We start from the raw sequence: 22012 nt of genomic DNA, 5'->3' as shown, positions 1-22012 counted from the left end.
TTCTGACCTTAGAAAGTAAAGACACTTTACAGGTTTCCTTTAATTGCCAGCCTAACTCATCACAGTGGGAGGAAGGTAGGGTATTGAGAGAAGAAAGTTACTGTTAAGAATAAAGACTGCACATTTGAATGAAGTGATCCTTATGCTCTGTTTCTTAGGAAACTAAGGATGGTAGATGGAGTAAAGAACCTTCAGTGCTAAGTTTATTATTTATTTATAGTTTTTATCTGAACTCTTTCTCAAAAAGATCTAAACAGCAAAAGTGTTATATATCCAAACCTCTTTGTCAGATCAGATTGGTATCAACTTTGACAAGTCATTTGACTGATATAATCCAAATTTATCACTTGATTCTAGATCTAAACCAGGCTTCATTTCTTTCTCTCCTATTCTCTAAGAAGTCACCTAACACTATACTGTTTTTCCCATTTATATACATTCTATTAATATACACCGTTTATCATGTGCTTTCTTGCATGACAATGTCATATATTAGTGTCACCATCTTACAAATGTGTTTTGTTTCACTTAGGAATGTTCTGTTTCTTCAAACAGATTGTGACACTTTCAGATAGAATTCTGAGCTAAATGGGACACAGGTCTGAATTAATATAACTCATCCTGTACTTTATAGTATGTATATCCAATGACAAGGATACCTTATCTACTTCATTTTGTAGTATCCACAACACCTTATGTTATGGGAAGATAAGATATTGAAAGAGGAATATAAGGAATGAAGAAGGTACTGAATAATTACAATGTTTACCTGATACTGAGTGTGATCTAAACATAGTACAAATGAGGTGCAATTAAGAGCTAAGCATCTACCAGAGGCAAAAGGGTGAGGTGCCAAATATTGGACATCAATCAGAGACAAGTTGAAATTATATTACACAGTAAAAGAAGCATTTAAAAAATGAAATAAAAAAAGGGGCAAAAGATTAAAAAACAACAACAACAAAACCCTCTATAGGTAAATTACAGGATTGGTGGTTTAGTCCCTTGACACAGTAGGCACCCTATGAATTCCAATTTTGGTCTCTATTACACACCTCCATCTGGAAGTCTGCTCCAGGTATTTGACTATCTGTACTCCTAATAACACTCTTAGGCAGCTCTTTATAATTAAATAGGATTCTTTGTAAGAGGCAGATGAAAGAAATTTCTGTATTTCTGTGACATCTGGCTTAGACTATGGGACTCCTAATGGTTTTTTCTATTGGACATACTCAATAGACTGGAGAAATGGCACTCCCAGTGGAGTGTTTTGAAAGTTTCAGGTTTTATGCCAAGTACCCAAAATAAAATTTTATTTATTTAGTTTATGACAATAATATCAATACAAACACTTAGACAAAGAAAATATTTAATGTTCTGAATACATGGTTAGAATCTAGTAACAAATTCAAATGTGATATGCAGATTTAAATTAAGAGTTGTGAGTATATTAGATCTTTCTTAAAATAAGATGCTAGCATCCCACAGCATTCTATATCAGATCATCTATACTCCTAGGCCATTAATATATGGTAGAAATACAAATTGCTTTACCATTTACAGAGTTGTAGAACACCGCTCTTGTGCTTTTCACACTGCTGGCACTGCCCACAGAGCCTCCAACATCCCATAATTCTATATAGTAGGTCTTCTCTTCTGGGGTTCCTTCTTTGTAGTCATGAACCTAACAAATCAATCCATCAAAGTCATTATTATAGTCAGTAAGAACATTGGTAGCACCCTCATTCTAGTTCAGAGCACTGGGCATGCCATATCTGCATGACTCTTCATATCATTCCCATACCACCTCTGACTCTGATCGCCTCCTATCTTTCAAGCTTCCTCCCTCCAATACTCCAACTCTCATAATAATCCTACTACTATTTACAGCTCCCCTTCCACTTCCAAATCCTCACTTCCTTCCTAAGTATAAATTCCACGATTTGTCATTTTAGTCACTCCTTTGCCCCTTTCTCACACTATATTCAACTGACAAAATTCCAACTTTGACTATATCTACCTTTCCCCCAATTCCATGTCTGTAACCAGCTAGCTGGATGAGAAGCTCAGAAAAATAACACATTCAAGCTGACTAGATTCATTTTAAATTCAAGTCTACCTTTGGAGCTGTCCTTTAATCAGTTTTGTAGCCCATTTCCTCTTATCCTCTCCTAGATAACTATTTCATATTTTCTCTTCTTTTTCAAATTTCCAGTATCTCTTCCCTATCCTTAAGAACAGCTAAGAACCTTGCTTCCTGAGACAGAAGCAACAGAATAGAATTTCTACAACCTGCTCTTCATATATCTATCTACCTCCCTGGATCTGTGCCCATATAATCTGCTTTCCCTCCAGCTATCACAGATAAACTGTGTCCCCATGGTCAAACCCCCTTCTTATGCATGAGATCTCATCTTCTTTTTCTTATCAAAGGGTGTAGTTCTATCAATTCTTCCTTTTATCATCAAATTTTCCCACTTTGTTGAATTACTTCCACCAGCATACAAACATGCTATTATTTTTCCAATCTTAAAACAACCTTCTATTGACCTTATGTCCTCTTCCAGCTATCATACCACTTCTCTGTTCCTTTTTACAGTAAAAGCTCTCTAGAGAGTTGTCTATTCTCGACAGTCTCTAATTCTTTTCCTTACATCTTCTTTAGAATTCACTCCTATGACACTTGCGTCCCAATCATCCACTGAAATATTTCTTATCGAGGTCACCGATGGCTTCCACATTGCTAAATCCAGTGATTAATGGGCAGTTTTCATCTTACTCTCCCATCTGATACAACTGAATTACTTCTTTGCCTTTACTTTTTTCACTTAGCTTCCAGGTTATCACACTCTCCTGGTTTTCTTTGCATTTCACTGGCTAATCCTTCTCAGTCTCCATTTGGGTTGTCTTTACCTCTCTGACCTCTAATTGTTGGGAGTGTCCCAAGGTTTAGTTCTTGGATCACTTTTCTTCTCTATTAATACTGGCTCCCTTGACAACTTCATCTAATCTTAGGATTTTACATGTCGTCATTATGTTGATGAATTCCAAATTTATATCCATCCTGGACTAGTCCCTTGAACTTCAGGCTACCATACCCACCAGACTACAATTTGGATGTCTAATAGACATCTCAAAGTTAACATACCTGAAAATAATTTCCCAATCTTCCCCTTAAGCCTATTTTTCTCCCAGTAAAAGGCAATTCCATCCTTCTAGTTACTTAAAGGGCCAAAAATTTAAGAGTGATCCTTAACACCTTTCATACTACATATCTGATTTGCCAGCAAATCCTATTGCTTTTACCTTAAAAATATATCCAAAATTGGTTCATTTCTCACCATCTCCACTATTAATGTCCAGGTCAAAGCCTCTATCCATCTCTTTGCCTGATTTAATGTAATCATCTCCTAAATGATCTCCTGCTACAGCCTTGCCTGCTCATTTCTCCCCCTTTCACACCCCCTTCCCCATTTGCTTTTCACACAGTAACTAGAGTGACCCTTTTAAAATGCAAGTTAGATCATATCCCCTTCTGCTCAAAACACTCTAGCAACATTCCTACTCAGAGTAAACTCTCTCGTGGTCTCTACCGACCTTTATTGACTGTACTATGTAACTATTCAGAAATGGATTCTGATATATGGCAACCATATGTATTAGAATACAGCTAAGAGCCAGATTCTAGTATGGTGGTTAAGAGGTGTACATCAGAATCTTCCAAGAATTTTTTTTAATATACATGCCAACAAAAGCAAAAATAAACAAGTGGGACTACATCAAATGAAAGAGCTTCTACACAGCAAAGGAAACCACCAACAGAATGAAAAGGTTATCTAGGGATTGGGAGAAAATATTCGTATATCATATATCTGATAGAGGTTAATATCCAAAATATGTAAGAACTCACACAACTAAATAGCAGAAACAAAAAAACAAAAAAACAAGCAATCTGATTTAAAAATGAGCAAAGGAAATGAACAGACATCTTTCCAAAAAAAGACATACAAATGGCCAGCAAGTACATGAAAAAGGGCTCATTAATTATAATTAATGCTAACATCACTAATCAGGGGAATGCAAATCAAAACTACAATGAAATATCACCTTACACCTCTTAGAATGGCTGTCATAAAAAAAGAGAAGACGGGTGCCTGGGTGGCTCAGTCAGTTAAGTGTCCAACTCTTGGTTTCAGCTCAGGTCAGGATATCACGGGTTATGGGATCAGGCCCTGCACTGAGCTCCTTGCTCAGTGGAGAGTCTGCTTAAAAGATTCTCTTACTCTGCCCCTCCCCCTGCTCATGCTCTCTCTCCACCCCACCAAAAATTAATAAATCTTAAAAAAAAAAAACACAACGAAAAAAGACAAGAGGGGCTCCTGGGTGGCTCAGTATGTTAAGCAGCTGCCTTTGGCTCAGGTTATGATCCCAGGGTTCTGGGATCAAGCCCCACAACGGTCTCCCTACTCGATGGTCAGCCTGTTTTTCCCTCTCTGCTGCTTGTGCTCTGTCATGTGCGCTCTCTCTCTCGCTCTCAAATAAATAAATACATTCATAAATAAAATCTTAAAAAAAAAAGACAAGGGGTAGCAAGTGTTGGCAAAGATGGGGAGAAAAAAAAAAGCCTTTGTGCACTGCTGACAGGAATGTAAATTGGTATAGCCAGTATGGAAAACAATATGAAGGTTCCTTGAAAAATTAAAAATAAAACTACCATACAATCCAGCAATCCCACTTCTGGGGATTTATCCAAAAGGAATGAAAACAGGATATTGAAAAATTATCTGTACTCTCAGTTCACTGCACAATAGCCAAGATATGAAAACAATAAATGTCTGTCAATCAATGGATGTATGATAAAGATATGGTGTACGCATGCAAGTGCGCACACAGACACAGACACGGGAATATTATTTGGCCATAAGAAAAGGAAATCCTTCTGTTTGCAAACACATGGATGGGCCTCAAGGGAATTATGCTAAGTAAAAAAAGCCAGACAAAGACAAATAGTAAGTGGTACCACTTACATGTAGAATCTAAATAAAAAGTCAAACTCATAGAAACAGAAAGCAAAATAGTGGTTGCCAGGATTTGGGGACAGGTAAAAGTTGGTAAAAAGGAACACACTTTCAGCTATAAGATGAATAGGTCTTGGGATCTATTTCATAACATGGTAACTATAATCAATAACTTTGTATTGTATACTTGAAATATGCTAAGACAGTAGAACTTAAATGTTCCCAATAAATAAATAAATAAATGTGAAGGGATAGATGCGTTAATTATATGGATGAGAGGAATCTTTTCACAATTTATATCAAATCATCACAATATATACTTTAAAATACCTTATAATTTTATTTGTCAACTATACCTCAGTAAAGATGAAAAAAGAAGAGAAAAAAGTCCTTAAAGAAAAAAAAAGAAATACATAAGCCAGACTTACTGAATCAGGACCTTTGGGGTTTAGTTCTTGGCATCTGAAGAATTCTCCAAATGATTTTGCTATAACCCCTAGTTAAGAACTGCTGAATTTTATAAAACGGAAATATTTTGGTTATCAAGAGGCCTAGACTATACCTGGATTGCCACTGATTATACCTGATATGTTTTATCCTCAGTTTCTTTACCTATAAAATGACGTTGTACCATATGTACTTACTTAATGGCTTCGAAATAATAAAAAACAAGATAGCTGAGTAGTTAAAATAGATGTTAGCAAATGTACTAAAACTCACATATTATATTTAACATAATGCTTCACACTTTTTACTTATTCACAATTTTTTTTTGTCCAAATACTTTTGTCTAAGGAAAAATTTAAGTAAGATACTCTACAGACAGCCACACTGACGAGAGAAGACAATTATTAGACTGACAACAAAGAGGATAGGACAGAAAAATGAGAATAGCAAAATCGTATCAGTTGGGGCCCTTGTGGATAATGAAAGTTATTCCTGTATACTGTAATAAAAGGGACCACTATTTTGTTATATGGCAAAATGATAAGATGTGATCATGTTAAGTCATCAATAAAAAAGTTAAACTATATGAGTTTTGTTTGAAAAAGCAGGGAAATATATATTTTATAAAGATTTCTAAGTAAAGCCACTGAAATGATTAATACAAGGTATTATAAGGAGTCAGTTATCTGTTACTGAAAAGTTCAGCCACTTTAGTGAAGCTTTCTTGATTCTACCTCTCTTCCCTGCCCCAAATCAACCAGAGCCAGTTAGGTACTACTATTTGCTCCCATAACACCCTGATAAGAGGTTAATATCCATTCATCATTTCACTAACCACATTGTCTTATTTATCTGCCGATGTATATTCTATTAAACTGTAAGCATAAGGGGAGGGGGCCATGCATTATTTGTATTGGTAGACCTAGAAAATAACATAATACCCAGCACATACTAGATTCTTGGATATGTTTGTTTAAACCAATGAATAAATTCAGGATATTTCATCCTCCAAGATTTTATTACATTGAATTTATTATCTTACTGAATTCCAGTGCTTCTCCAGTACAGTTCTGAAAACAAACTAAATCAGAACCAATACTTGTTAAAAAAAAGACATATTCAAGTTGCAGTTTTGATTTCTTAAATAAAGAAGTTACAGATTCTTAGACCATTCCTGAAGCTTCTGGGGTGGGACTCAAAAATCTGTATTTTTAAAGAAAGCTCCCTAGATGATTGTGATACATAATTAAGTTTGGCAACCAATGCAATACATCACTTTTTTTCTCTAAAATTATTTCAAATGTCTAATTTTGCCCCACCTCAAAGACTGTACAGTGACTCTTCCAAGAATAGCCACCATGTAATACACCAGGTAGCATTCCCTCTTAGCCTTGCAATGTACTAAGTCTGTTAGCCAGCTCCCTCTGGCTACGTATATTCCCAAGCCAGACTGACCTCCTCATCTATACTCTTCTCTAAAACAAAATACCTTCCCCAATCAGTACTTTTCATGGCTGCTCCCAGATTTACAAGAGAAGGTACCCTTTTTCCTTTCCAACTTGCTCAATCAATATTTAGCTTAACTTAATTCAAATGGAATGAGTCCTAAGAACTTTAAACCAGTAGCTTATAGTTATAGTTATGACATTATACCTTTTATATGTGTGAGTGATCTCCAAGGAAAAGCCTGACATTACAACAAGTATTGCTCTGGATGTAGTAAGTGGTAACGTGGTGCTATGTTAAGAGCCCAACATGATGGAGGATAATGGCAAATGATAAGAAATGTGTTTTAGATTTAAATCAGGTCATCAAGGATCTGATACTTAAAAGTCATTACAGATCTGACAGCTATAAAAGGAAGGATTTTCTCAAAGGGTAGCAATAGTATGTGCTGATCGGTAAGTGGGAAAAGGAACCATATTTCTCAATGCTCCCGTCACTCTGGTACTTCTCATTTACTCACCTCTTGACTTTTTATTGGAATCTAAATCAAGACTAAGTACAAAAGGTTTTGCCTCATTTGAAGAGCTTACTTATTATTTGCAACTTTTAAAAAGCAGAAAGAGGCTCTCTGCTCTTCCCCATTTGACAGCTGCATCTTCTGGTGCAGTGCCAGCCACAACCCTGAGATGCGATGGTGAACGCTGGTGTAAGTGGATTTGGCCTTATTGGGTACCTGGCTACCACGGCTGCTTTTAACTCAGGCAAAATGGATACTGTTGCCATCAGTGACTCCTTCACTGACCTCAACTACATGGTCTACAGGCTCCAGTATGATTCTACCCATGGCAAATTCAATGGCACAGCCAGGGCTGAGAATGGGAAACTTATCATCAATGGAAAACCTATTTCCATCTTCTAGGAGCAAGATCCCACCACCATCAAATGGGGTGATGCTGGTACTGAGTATGTTGTGGTGTCCACTGGGTCTTCACCACCATGGAGAAGGCTGAGACTCACTTGAAGGGTAGGGCCAAGAGGGTTATCATCTCTGCCCCTTCTGCTGATGCTCCCATGTTTGTAATGGGCATGAACCATGAGAAGTATGACAACTCCCTCAAGTTTGTCAGTGATGCCTCCTGCTTGGTCCCTCTGGCAAAGGTCATCCATGACTCATGACTCATGACTACAGTCCATGCCATCACTACTACCCAGAAGACCAGGGACAACCCCTCTGAGAAGCTGTGGCATTATGGCCAAGGGGCTGCCCAGAACATCATCCCTACTTGTACTGGCACTGCCAAGGTTGTAGGCAAGGTCATCCCTGAGCTGAATGGGAAGCTCAGTGGCATGGTCTTCCATGTCCCCACCTCCAAAGTGTCAGTCATGGATCTGACCTGCCTCCTGGAGAAAGCTGCCAATGATGACATCAAGTAGGTAGTGAAGCAGGGAGCATCCTGGGCTACACTGAGAACCAGGCTGTCTCTTGTGACTTTAACAGTGACACCCACCCTTCCACCTTCAATGCTGGGGCTGGCATTACCCTCAATGACCACTTTGTCAAGCTCATTTCCTGGTATGACAATGGCTGTGGCAACTGGGTGGTGGACCTTAAGGTCCACATGACCTTATGGTCCACAAGGAATAAGAGCTCCCTGGACCATCAGCACCAGTGACAGCAATAGGAAGAGAGAGGCCCTCAGCTGCTGAGGAGTCCTTGTCCTACCTCATTCCCCAACACAATGAGAATCTTCTGATGTCTACATAGTTTCCATCCCAGACCCCCTAAAGAAGAGTCACGTACCATCAATAAAGTATACCGTACCCCTCCCCAAAATAAATAAGTAAAAAGTAGAAAGAAATTTAGTAAAGAAAATGATACACATCAAGAAAGAACACTGGATACTGTAGATGCTCTCTGATAGTGTGGTTTAGTAGGTATGCCCGCAGAGTTACTCAAGAGAGGCAGAAAGGCAGGAAGTCTTAGGAGAGAGTTGGGAGAAAAGAGACAAGGATAGAAAAGAGCAAGTAGGAGTGTACTAGGGGACTAGGAATTGAACTCGTCTAATTTGCTGCTATATTTCCAGTTCCTTGCAGTGCCTGATACCTAGTAGGTAGGCAATATATGTACTAAACGAACAAATAAACGAGTAATATAAAGGTTACTGCTAATTGCCTCTTCCTTTCAAGTAATCTTATTTTGCCTTTAGCCAAACTCATGTCCCCTATTTTTTTTAAAGGTCACTTTACCCTTGTATTCTGTACCCACTGACTCCTTTATTTAACCTCTAAACTTTATGCAAGATTGATTTAAACCTGTCCTTATTTCCTCTCTGCCTACTCACATCATTTGGTTTCTGCCACTAACATTCCATCACACTTCCAAAGGTCAGCAATGACTTCAGCACCATCAGTTTTTTTTTCTCTCTCAGTTCTTATACGTTTACAGCATTCCATTATCAAAACTCAATCCCTCCTTCACGAAATTCTCATCTCCTTTGCTCTTGTGGTATTTCATCATCTTGGCTATCCTCTTACCTCTTTGATCAATATTTCTCTGTCCTCTCTTCTCATCTGCAACTCTCCAAATACACCCCAAGGTTTTCCTTTGCCTCTTCTCTTTCTAAATTTGCTTTTTGGAAAAACTCATCAACACTCACGGACTGGGATTATTTCCATAATGATTCCAACTCAGAATTCTCTCTTGAGCTTCCCCACCTCATCTCTGAATGCCTTCTGGACAGTTTCAGCTGGATAGCTCACAGATCTCTCCCTTTATCATATCCAGAGCTGAATTTATTATCATTTACTTCTCCTTTACCTATAATATATATCCCCATTCTTGAGGAATAGTCCAGTCAGTCATTAATACCCAATATAATTTCCCATTCTTTGTAAGCACCTCACTTTGTGTCTTGAACTGCTGTAACACTTATATTCTCTATCAGTGCTGTCTCAGAACCTTCTGTAATGATAGAAATGTCCAGCAGAGTAACCACTGGTAACATGTGACTGTTGGGCAGTTCAAACGTGGTTAGTTCAACTGAGGAACTAAATTTTTCATTTCAGTTAATTTAAATTGCCACATTAGTCTAGTGGTTACTGTATGTAACAGCAGTAGAATACTTTTTTCTTAATACCATTCTGGAACAAGAGGCAGGACAGAGCAGTGCTCAAGAGCACAGGCTCTTGAACCAGATTGCGTGGGTCTGAATTCCAACCCTATCACTTACTAGCAATGTGACCTTTTTTTTTTTAAATAATATTTTTTTATTATATTATGTTAGTCACCATACAGTACATCCCTATTTTTTGATGTAAAGTTCTATGATTCATTAGTTGCGTATAACACCCAGTGCACCATGCAATACGTGCCCTCCTTACTACCATCACCAGCCTATCCCACTCCCCCACCCCCCTCCCCTCTGAAGCGCTCAGTTTGTTTCCCAGAGTCCATAGTCTCTCATGGCTCACTCCCCCTTCTGTTTACCCCCCACTTTCTTCTTCCCTTTCGTCTCCTACCAATCTTCCTACTTCTTATGTTCAATAAATGAGTGAAACCATATGATAATTGTATAAACCAGGAAATTAAAAATCAATTTAAACAATTTATGGAGACCAACGAGAATGAAAATACAACGGTCTAAAACCTATGGGACACTGCAAAGGCAGTCCTAAGGGGAAAATACATAGCCATCCAAGCCTCACTCAAAAGAATAGAAAAATCTAAAATGCAGTTTTTATATTCTCACCTCAAGAAGCGGGAGCTGGAACAGAACAGGCCTAACCCATGCATGAGAAGGCAGGTGATCAAGATTAGAGCAGAGATCAATGAATTAGAAACCAGGAGCACAGTAGAGCCAATCAACAGAACCAGAAGCTGGTTCTTTGAAAGAATAAGTAAGATCGATAAGCCACTGGCCAGACTCATTCAAAAGAATAGAGAAAGGACCCAAATTAATAAAATTATGAATGAAAAGGGAGCGGTCACAACCAACACCAATGAAATAGGAAGGATCATTAGAAACTTTTACCAACAGCTTTATGCCAATAAATTAAACAACCTGGAAGAAATGGATGCCTTCCTGGAAACCTATAAACTACCAAGACAGAAACAGGAAGAAATTGATTATTTAAACAGATCAATTAATTATGAAGAGATTGAAGCAGTGATAAAAAACCTCCCCAAAAACAAGAGTCCAGGGCCTGACGGATTCCCCAGGGAATTCTACCAAACATTCAAAGATGCAATAATACCTATTCTCCTGAAGCTGTTTCAAAAACTAGAAACAGAAGGAAAGCTACCAAACTCATTCTATGAGGCCAGTATTACCTTGATCCCCAAACCAGGCAAAGACCCCATCAAAAAGGAGAATTACAGACCGATATCCCTGATGAATATGGACGCCAAAATTCTCAACAAGATCCTAGCTAATAGGATCCAATAGTACATTAAAAGGATTATCCATCATGACCAAGTGGGATTCATCCCTGGGATGCAAGGGTGGTTCAACATTCGCAAATCGATCAGTGATAGATCATATCAACAAGAAAAGAGTCAAGAACCATATGATCCTCTCAATAGATGCAGAAAAAGCATTTGACAAAATACAACATCCTTTCCTGATTAAAACACTTCAGAGTGTAGGGATAGAGGGTACATTTATGAAAAGCCTACAGCGAATATTATTCTCAATGGGGAAAAGCTGGAAGCCTTTCCCTTAAGATCAGGAACACGACAAGGATGCCCACTCTCACCATTATTATTCAACATAGTACTAGAAGTCCTTGCAACAGCAATCAGACAACAAAAAGGGATCAAAGGTATCCAAATCGGCAAAGAAGAAGTCAAACTGTCTCTCTTCGCAGATGACACGATATTTTATATGGAAAACCCAAACAATCCACCCCCAAACTACTAGAAGTTATAGAGCAGTTCAGTAATGTGGCGGGATACAAAATCAATGCTCAGAAATCAGTTGCATTTCTATACATGAACAATGAAACTGAAGAAAGAGAAATTAGGGAATCCATTCCATTTACAATAGCACCAAAAATCATACGTTATCTTGGAATTAACTTAGCGATGTGACCTTGAACAAGACGTTTAACACCTTAGCGATGTGACCTTGAACAAGACGTTTAACTCCGTACCTCCACTGCTTCATGTATCAAATAGGGGCAATAACAGTACCTCCCTTGAAGGGCTGTTGTGGGAATTACATGAATTAGTATGTAAAATGGGTGCCTAGACAAAGTAAACACTAAGAAATATTAGCCATCATTCACATTATTATCTCTAAAATCATTCATATATATAAACCTTATCCCCCCTACTAGATCCTACTTCACATTCTTAGCAAGGATAGAGATTGTCTTTTCTTTTTTAATTTCTCCCTAGTACTTGCACATTATTATGCTGCCCAAAGAGGAAGTCAATAAATATTGATTGTATGCAATGTGTAAATTAGAAAGTTAAAATCCCATTAAAGTGAACTAGAAATGACAAGTCAATTTCCTTATTTATAATTTGTGAAAAGATTAGATTCTATAAGTCTTGTTTTCATAATTAAGAGTAGCCATGCATTTATATTAGTTCCATTAGACTTGGGGTAACAAAACTGGAAGACAGTAATGAATGAAGAATACTGCAAAATAAAACTTTTCTCTCTTTTCCCTTCAATTCAGTATGAACACCTCTCTACTGCATACTAAATCCAAAATGTTAGTAATTACTGAGCACATACATTAAGCTCATTAGTTTCACCAAGTACTTGAAATTAAACAATTACATTATCACCTTTATCATCTCTATTTTTAGTTGGCTCTTAGATGTGAAATGAGCTAATGGGACAATTGTTTCTAAGAGTTCTGAAGAGGGTGTATTCATGGATCTACAAGCATTCTGGAGATACCCTCTCTCAGGTTTTAATAACACCGAAGCTGTAACTGCAATTTAAAGCTGCTACAGAAGAAAGTGTTCTTCCAAGCTATTTAGGTAATGGTTGTACAAGATTTAATCATTCCTGCTAGAGGAAAGAACTGTTCACTTTATTATAGCAATAGTCAAAACCATCTACATGTCTATGGCAACTTTCCTTAAGATTATCACTTAAAAATGCCTTTTACTTATGTTGTCATTTAAGAAATGCATTCTTCTCAAAGATGGAAGACAGACCAACCAGCCCAAGATACAGTGAAGAGTAATAAACGCAAGGTAACTTTTACCTCCACATGCTCCATTCTTTAACAATAACGCAATTCAGGCCAGCCTGGCTTTATAGGAGTCAATTAGCGCCACACTCATTCTGGTAAAATCAGTCACAGAGTAACATCACCTACAAACCTGTAGGCTAGCTAAAGCAGATATTCTTTACCTCTATTCTGTAGAAGATATACTAAGGCTCAGAGAAGTAAACTGATTAGTCTAAGGTCACTCTTGAGGAAGCAAAAGGCAATATGGGAACTGACCCAGGAAGTGAGAGTTTAACTCTAAGTTTCTTTTTTTTTTTTAATTCTTTATTTAAATTCAATTTAGTTAACACATACTGTATTATTAGTTACCGGGGTAGAATTTAGTGATTCATCAATTGCATATAACACCCAGTGCTCATTACATTAAGTGCCCTCCCTAATGCCCATCACCCCATTACCCCTTGTCCCGACCCACCTCCCTTTCAGCAACCTCAGTCTCCTAAAGTTATGAGTCTCTTATGGTTTGTCTCCCTCTCTCTTTTCATCTTATTTTTTTTTTCCTTCCCTTCCCCTATGTTCATGTTTTGTTTCTTAAATTCCACATATGAGTGAAATCATATGGTATTTGTCTTTTTCTGACTGACTTATTTCACTTAGCATGATACTCTAGTTCCATTCATGTCATTGCAAATGGCAAGATTTTCATTCGTTTTGATGGCCGAGTAGTGTTCCATTGTATATATATACCACATCCTCTTTATCCATTCATGTGTCGATGGACATCTGGGCTCTTTTCATATTCTGGGTATTGTGGACATTGCTGCTATAAATATTGGGGTGCATGTGTCCCTTCGAATCACTATGTTTGTATCCTTTGGATAAATACCTAGTAGTGCAATTGCTGGGTTGTAGGGTAGCTCTATTCTTAACTCTTTGAGGAGGCTCCATACTGCTTACCAGAGTGGCTGCATCAGCTTGCATTCCCACCAAGAGTGTAAGAGGGTTCCCCTTTCTCCACATCCTCGCCAACATTTGTTGTTTCCCGAGTTGTTAATTTTAGCCATTCTGACTGGTGAGAGGTGGTATCTCACTGTGGTTTTGATTTGGATTTCCCTGATCCTGAGTGATGTTGAGCATTTTTCAAGGGTCTGTTGGCCATTTGTATGTCTTCTTTGGAGAAATGTCTTTTCATGTCTCTCTTCTTTTCAATATGTTATGCTCTTTCACAGAAAGGGATTTAGAAAAGTCCATAAGGAAATTCTGTCCAGAACTTGCTATTGATAAGTTGCCAACTGGACTTATTATCTAGTATTTGTTTTCCTCTACAGCTAAGAATTTGGGATGTGGCAGGCTGAGATAACATAGACATTCACAGGCATTCTGACTTCAAATTCACAGAAATGCCATAAAAAAGTTTTTAAAAAATAAAGAGGATAAGCTTGAAAAAAAGAGAAGGAAATCCTCAGATGCCAGAAATGAAGAACTTAAAATCAGAATGAGAAATGGGAACTGACCCAGATTCAGAGATAGCTTCAGGGGCCAGTCCCTGGAGTTTTAGTGCCCGTCCAGGAATAGAGATGTTTTCTGGCTTTTAAGGCAAGAATATACATAGGTGAGTGACAAAGACTATAGTTCCCTTCATGAAATCTGGCCCTGTCAGTGAAACGGAGTAGGAAAAACTATCCAATGGCTCAGGAAAGCAGGAAAAACTTTCTGTCAGGGACCCTCGGTAGAGTTGCACATAATAGATAAAGAGTCCACGAAAAAATGGAAACCACAGGCCTGCACTGTAATCAAATATTTGGAGAGTATACATTATCTAGATGGCATGGAAACTCCTAGCTTAGAAATTTCAAGTACCACTGAAATCCCTAGGGTTCTGGAAGCAACAGAAACGAAAAGGTACCATACTTTAACGACACAGCATACAGAACTTCCACAGAGAAGAAGAAAAAAAATCCTGCTTAAGATGTGATCATTTTCAAAGAATTACAAACCATACAAAGAGATACATTTCCATTAAGTATAGTCAGCATACACAGCAAGTTAGAATATCTACCACCCACTTAGAAAAAAAATAAAACAACCCAAAGGAAATCATAAAATAGTATGTTGAAATGATTAAAATAAAAAGTAAAGCCATAATGAATGATTAGGATATTGTGAAAAATTTTGACATTTGAAAAAGAACCAGAGGAGTATCTAGAAATAAAAAATTACACTTACAAAGATGAAAAACTTAGTGGATATATTAAAGAGGAGATTAGACATAGATGAAGAAGATTCTTAATTAACTGGAAGGCAGACAGGAGTACATGATCCGGAATACACAAAGAAGAAATAAAGAACAAAAAACATGTAAGTACAATGAAAAGATATAGAGGACAAAAATCTAACAGAAGTACAAAAGGAGGGGATAGAGGAAATGAGGGAAGACAATAGATAATGGCTCAAAATTCTGAAAAATGAAGACAGTTGTGAGAGGCACAGCCTTCTGACAGGATGACTAAAACCAAACCCATACCTAGACATATATTAGTAAAACTACAGAACATCAAAACAAATCTTTTAAAAGCAACTAGAGAGAAGAAATTACTTTCAAAAGGAGTAATAATTAGGCTGACAAAAGAGTTCCAATCAGCAGCAATGTAAGTCACAGTCTGTGGAACAACAGCTTCAAAGAACTAAAAGAAAATAATTGTCAATCGAGCTAATTACCATTCCTTCCCTATTTATTTCTTAACTCAAATGGAGAGATGTATGACATTTGGACAGGACTAGCTGGGATTAGCAAAGCCAACAGTATCTGCGAAGACAGTTAATTTGGTGGAAACCACACCAGAGTTTCCTAAATGTGAGCTGGCATGGAAGACCTAGACCTAAGGCTCCAGAAGCTTTTGCCCCCTTTACATATACTTCTAGCCAAAAGTTGTCTTAGTGCCAAAGGATTAGATAGAATTATTTATGGATCATGTTAAGTGAACTCTAGATATATAGCACAGTAATTAAAACTGAACTCTCTGGATTAAGACTATTTAGACAAGATCAGGTCCATTCAGGATCGTATGGCCGTAGACCAGATTAAGACTATTTAGGATCAAATCTTGACTTTGCTTTTTTTGCACTGAGTCAATTTGATCAAGGCACTTTATTTCTCCATGCCTTAGTTTCTGCAGTTATACCTCACAGTTTAAAAAGATGAAGTTAGAAAAGACATGTAAGGCATTTGGCATAGTATCTAGCACACAGTAGGTGGTTAATAAAGCCCAGCTATTATTATTACTTTTGACCACAGTACTGTAATTTGATCATGTATTTTGAAGGACTTATCTTTAATATGACGACAGAAAAACTAAAATATCAGAAACACATACTCTGACATCTACTGAGCAGCCCACAGTCCATGATGGATTTCCCAGTACTTGATTTTGACACAGAAGATGAACCAGTGAAGATTTCCCAACACCTGTAAAAGACATAAGAACTCTGGTCATATAAGAGATATCCTGAAATATTTATTATGACAAAAGTAAGTCTGAGCATACGCCAGTAATAATGATATGTATAGTTGTTTAAAGGGTGGTCACACTATACCAACCATTTAATAAGCTTTAATGATAAAGAGAAGATGGTTAAAGAAAGTGGTTCTCTCAAATTGTGCTTGAATACTGCCAGTGACAGGGATTTACCATTTCACAATTCCATATTTAGACACTCTAGTTCTCCCATATAGTGATTTTTTAAAAGGCAGCCAACAACTTGGCTCAGACTTAACCCTTTAGAAATACTCTATTCCCTCTTCTAAGGCAGCCCTTCATTTTCTTGTGGATCCCTTGGGTTCAAGGTAATGTTGTTATTAATGCCAGAACTAGCATTAGGACATCTGTATGAAGAGGAAAGCGAATGAGTTCTTCCGTATACCTGTATGTAGAGTCACTCACTCAATTAACAGCATTTTGGGATGCCATTATAACAAGCATAGTTGGAGATACTTTATGCGACACTAGTTGTATCAAAATTTTGGACCACCTCCTTGTGTGCATTACTGTGTATGAACCTATCAGTTATGTTTATTATAAAAAGTTGTATTTAGAGACAATCTGGGAAGAATTTTTTAAAAAAGGAAAAATTGCCTAAAGAGCCTATGAGCAACATGTAAGTTTATTAAATACCATAAGCAAGGTTTCTCTAAAAGCAAGTTGTTACTGTGAATATGTACATGGTGAACTTAAAAACAAGACAATATACACCTTTGCTTGCACAGCTGGTTCTGTCTGGAATATCCTTCCTAACCTCCCCCGTCATTTCCCCTTCCCCATTGGCCTGGTGAATTAATCTTTCAAAACACAGCATCTTTCTAGTTATAAAGTCCTCTAAGGAATTCAAAATTCCATAGAGAACAGAACTAAGGACACTATCCACCATCCTCTGGGTCTCCACTGTACCCTCTACATTCTTCTACAAAGCACTAAAAATACATTATTATACTTCTTTGTTTATAGGTTTTATTCACTCTGTTTAAGTTCTTTGAGGGCTGGGACTGGGCTTTGCTCATTGTTTTTATCTCCAGTATTCAGAACAAGGCTTGAATTCGTATTTATTTAGTGGCTAAAATTTCCCATGTTATTAAAAAATCTTCATAAACATTTTTAATGTCCCCACAATAGTTCAGAGAGTAGACAACAATTTACTTAACCACTCCCTCTCATTATTAGGCATTCCGGGTGTTTTGAATTTTTCACTATGCTAAGAGACGACTGTTCAAGTTTTTGTTTCAAATTAAAATTATTTCCTTAGTATACCTTCCCAGAAGCAAAATTAGTATGTAAAAGGAAATGAACATTTCAAGTTCTTGATATAAGTTGACAACTTTCACCTGGTTACTCTGTTACCAGCCATACATATAAGTCTGCAGGTCCTGTTGCACCTCAACAGTACATATGTAGCTGCTTTTTCATCTATATTAATTTGATAAAAGAAAAAAAGTGACATCTTGCTTTAGTCTGCCTTTCTTTACCTTCTAGTAAAACAATTATCTTTGTTAAACAATTGTCTTCCCTCTCTTATGAATTATCTGTTGATGTTCTCTGCCCATTTATCTAATGGCTTTCAGTGTTATCAATTTACATAACCTCTATTATTAGCTGTCTCATGTAACTGAATCCAGTATTTTCCCAGGTTTCTCTTTAATTTTTATTTTTTCCAATACAGACATTTAAGATTTCTGAGTATTCAGGGGCGCCTGGGTGGCTCAGTCATTAAGCGTCTGCCTTCTGCTCAGGGTGTGATCCCGGCGTTCTGGGATTGAGCCCCACGTCGGGCTCCTCCGCTGGGAGCCTGCTTCTTCCTCTCCCACTCCCCCTGCTTGCGTTCCCTCTCTCACTGGCTGTCTCTCTGTCAAATAAATAATAAAATCTTAAAAAAAAAGATTTTTGAGTATTCAAATTTGGCTCTGTCTTTGTGTCTACTGCACTGCATCTAATATATGTGACCTTTAGGACACACTGTTGATTTCTGCGTTTGCATGTGGGCTGTTCATGTTGGAGGCATGTATCTAGGAACTTAGTTAGCCTGATGCAAGGCCTGAACTTCCAGTTAAGCATAACTGTGTAAGTAAACATATCTATGCAGTAATACTGTATAGCTCTCCATGAATTAACTGCTTTGGGTGGTAAGAATTGACTAACACTGGATTGACTGTCAACAGTAAGAACAGGAAGTGCCAGGAAAATTGGCTAAGTGTTCATTTCTTTAAGAATTTTGGGAGGTACCAACTCTGTTTTCACCATTACAGCCAAATTAGAGCAAAAGAATGTACTTGATTTGCTTGGGGGAAAAAGTCCAATATAATTAAATAAATACCAGCTCCAAATATAGTTGTTGGTAATGTGTTAAGCTCATTCCTTATCTCTGAAAGAACAAAGAGGAAAAAAGTATGTGTGTATTAGTGAGACTTTCAGGATTCCTTACTAAATTATCAAATACCTCTAGGGGATACAAAACAAATCTCTAAATTTCAAGTCATTCTTTTATATATTTGTGAAATCCTCAAAATTTCACAGGGGGGAAATTAGCCTTTATTCAAAAGTAAACTTTGAAGTTTGAATACAAAGGGAGATGAAGTATAAAAAGTCTATCCTTACCTGTCAATAAATCAATGTTAAAAGGGAACAGATAAAAAGGCAATAACTGACTGCACACTTAGCCTAACATCCGTGAATGTGTGACAAGATCAACCAGGTGGGCATTACTATGTCTTCTGTTTTACAACTAAACTATAAGGAAAAAGAAAAGCTTACTAATTGCCTGATCACTTTCCCACATTTAATGCAGCAGCCAATTCAACCCTGTTATGTAATGCTTTGATTCCACAGTTACAGCTTCAGCACTTACTATGTAAGTAGTAAGTACCTGCTGTGTAGCAGGTATTTAAGTATTTTTGTGAAAAAGAAAGAAATCAACTAGTTCCAACAATATGTAACATCAAGGGCTTGTTAGATGCAATAGAAAAGCGAATTAAAATGGGAGAGAACACCTACTTCAGGTATCATGAACCATGTTAGCTCTAGATTCCAGTCTCAAACTCTACCTGGCAATACTCTTGCCAAGTCCCATCAGACCATCATTACTTTATTCATTTATATAAAACTGAGTGACTTCATTAAATTAATTTCAGCACCACTTCAAGCTAAAGAACTGGAGTTGACAAATTGGATTATATTCATAGAATTTCAAAATGCAAATTTCTTAAGGGAATATTAAATAATGCTATCTATAAAATATTTTGCAATGCAAATAATCTTCAGGCAATGTGGAAACGTTCTTAACCTCCTCCTCTCCATCACAATTGTACAGAGTCTGTAAGGCTAGTTTTCAAGCTTTTTGGGGTATATTCTCTCTACTTCCAAGCATCTGGTACAATGTCTTTGCTCACAGCACACATTCATAGGTCAACTCCAGAAAAGCACATCAAAGAAATGCAAGGTTAGCAATCATTCCAAGTTCTTAAAGAGCACAGAAGTGGAAGTTAGGGCAAAAAAGAGGCTAGTAGATAGGTGGGAGGGGAAAATGCAGACTTCAATTTTAGTTCTCAAAAGTCCAAGGTGTCAAAAGAAGAATTTTAACACTAGGATTAAATTGAGCTCAGCATTAAATCCCAGCTATTTCACAATATGGCTTTATCTTAATTGTTCTATTTCTTACAACCTAGCACATAATAGGTTTTCAATTAGGATTAGAGAACAAAGAAATCAAGAAACCCAGTTGAGAGTAAAACAGGACTACCACCCAATATTTCATTTCATAATAGAGCTTAGTGTTTAAGTGCGTGGGCAGGTTCTGTCATTTACCTCTCTCCTCTTCACTTTTCTCATCTGTAAAATGGGGTTAACAGGGCTGCTATCAGGTTAAATGAGTTAATATATGTAAAGCATTTGGAACAGTGTCATACTTAGTGCATGTCTGAATTCCGTAATGAACAAAATCTCTCGAAGGCACGATCCCAACTTCACAGCGCCCCATACAATACTCAATGTCTGCACATCTTTTAAAACAAAGGAACTGACAATACAAGCTAGGCTGCGGTCTCCAGGGAGACCGACCTTGAAAGCTGCGAAGGCGGAGAAAGGCCGGGGCCCCGCGCCCCCGACCCGCGCAACGCCACTTTCGTCAAATAGAGCAAAGTCCTCTGGGAAGTGTAGTTTTTAGACCTTGAGAGGGCTTTCAGCCACGGCCGGAGCCAGATCGTTGCTGGGACGGAGAAGTAATGAAGAAAGAGGGTTATCGGATAACTCAAAAGTGTCGGGAGCCCCAGAGGTGTATTAAACCGCTCACCTGAGTCTCCCAATACCAGTACCTTTACCCGATCCAGGGACGCCATCTTGCTACAGCCTGGAGTTAACGCCTGTTCCGGGGTGGTAGACCAACCAGAGCTGGGTATGGAAGGGAGAACCTTCAATTTCATTGGCCAGTCGGGACGTGACTGTCTTGATTGAAGGCCGCACTGTGCTGATTGGCCGGCATGGTTAAAAGTGGTGGGTGGGTTCCAAAGCTGGTCGCAGGATTAAGGCGTTTTCTTTGTCGCACAAGTGGCGTGGCTCGTTTAAGCCGGTAGTTGAGGCGCTGAGGGAAGCTGTAGTGGGAGTGTTCGAAGATTCGTTTTGGTAAACCTTGTTCCCTGTTCCTTGTTCTCGATTCTCTGGTCCGGCGTCGCATTTCACGGTTTCTCCCTCTTTTCCCTCCTTTCTCCTTAGCTACCCGTCTCCCCTTAGCTACTCTCTTGACTTGGTCCTCCAAAGAACCATTGACCCCGGAGCGGCCAGTGTGCGATCTCGGGTAGGACGGGCTTGGCTGCGCCGAGTGTGGCCCCAGGACTCACCTGGCACAGTCCGAGGGAATTTAGGGGCTCGGGATCTGTCAGTGGGTAGAAGAGAACCTTACTGAACCGAGTTCTTGGAGAGCAGGTGGTCCTCAGGTTTTGCGGTGATATGCCACTTGAAGGTGTGGAAAGTACCATGTACTTTCACAGTACCAAGTACTATGAAGGTGTGGAAAGTACCATGAAACATGGTAACCGAGAAACCACAGTTAGTCGTATAGGATCCAAGTTCTTCTAGAACTGGAATAGTGGTATACTGAAATAATCTAACTGGACTCCCGCATCCACTCCTTTCTCTTTAATTTCACATCCTGTAGTCAGCATAATCTTTTAAAATAGCGAATTTGAACCGGTCACCTCCTGCTTAAAGGAGAGGGTTTTCAGTAGCCTGTCTTTCTGCCCTGGAAGCAGCAGTGCAAGAAGTGAGCTGAAGGGTGGGGAAGCTGGCAGGGTGGGCATATTGGTTGAACACGTGCTTAGGAGACTTACGGAAAGTTTTATGAAAGTGCTTCATTAGCTTGACTGGATGCTG

At 38.2% G+C, this 22012-nt stretch overlaps 2 protein-coding genes and 1 pseudogene across 3 annotated transcripts in view; 2 read left to right on the top strand and 1 right to left on the bottom strand.

Annotated features, from left to right (window-relative positions):
• The window catches only part of RABL3 (RAB, member of RAS oncogene family like 3), a 39026-nt gene extending 17960 nt beyond the window's left edge, over positions 1–21066 (bottom strand). Inside the window, exons 1-3 of the mRNA XM_045785085.2 lie at positions 20937–21066; positions 16478–16569; positions 1555–1684 (exon numbers count right to left, since the gene is read on the bottom strand). Coding sequence (XP_045641041.2) covers positions 1555–1684; positions 16478–16569; positions 20937–21066 — 352 coding nt within the window. The remainder of the gene's footprint in view (positions 1–1554; positions 1685–16477; positions 16570–20936) is intronic.
• Positions 7588–8584, top strand: LOC123784012 (glyceraldehyde-3-phosphate dehydrogenase pseudogene; annotated as a pseudogene).
• An 81-nt stretch (positions 21067–21147) lies between the features above and the next one.
• Positions 21148–22012, top strand: part of GTF2E1 (general transcription factor IIE subunit 1) — a 33324-nt gene continuing 32459 nt past the window's right edge. The window contains exon 1 of one of the 2 annotated variants that reach the window (XM_045785083.2): positions 21148–21265. The gene's annotated coding sequence lies outside the window, so the exon portion shown is untranslated. The other variant, XM_045785082.2, reaches the window with a different exon arrangement.

The sequence above is a fragment of the Ursus americanus genome, chromosome 4, assembly GCF_024610735.1.
Source record: "Ursus americanus isolate L20-20 chromosome 4, mUrsAme1.1.p, whole genome shotgun sequence".
In the NCBI taxonomy this organism is placed as follows: domain Eukaryota; kingdom Metazoa; phylum Chordata; class Mammalia; order Carnivora; family Ursidae; genus Ursus; species Ursus americanus.
This window is presented reverse-complemented; position numbering and strand designations above follow the sequence as displayed.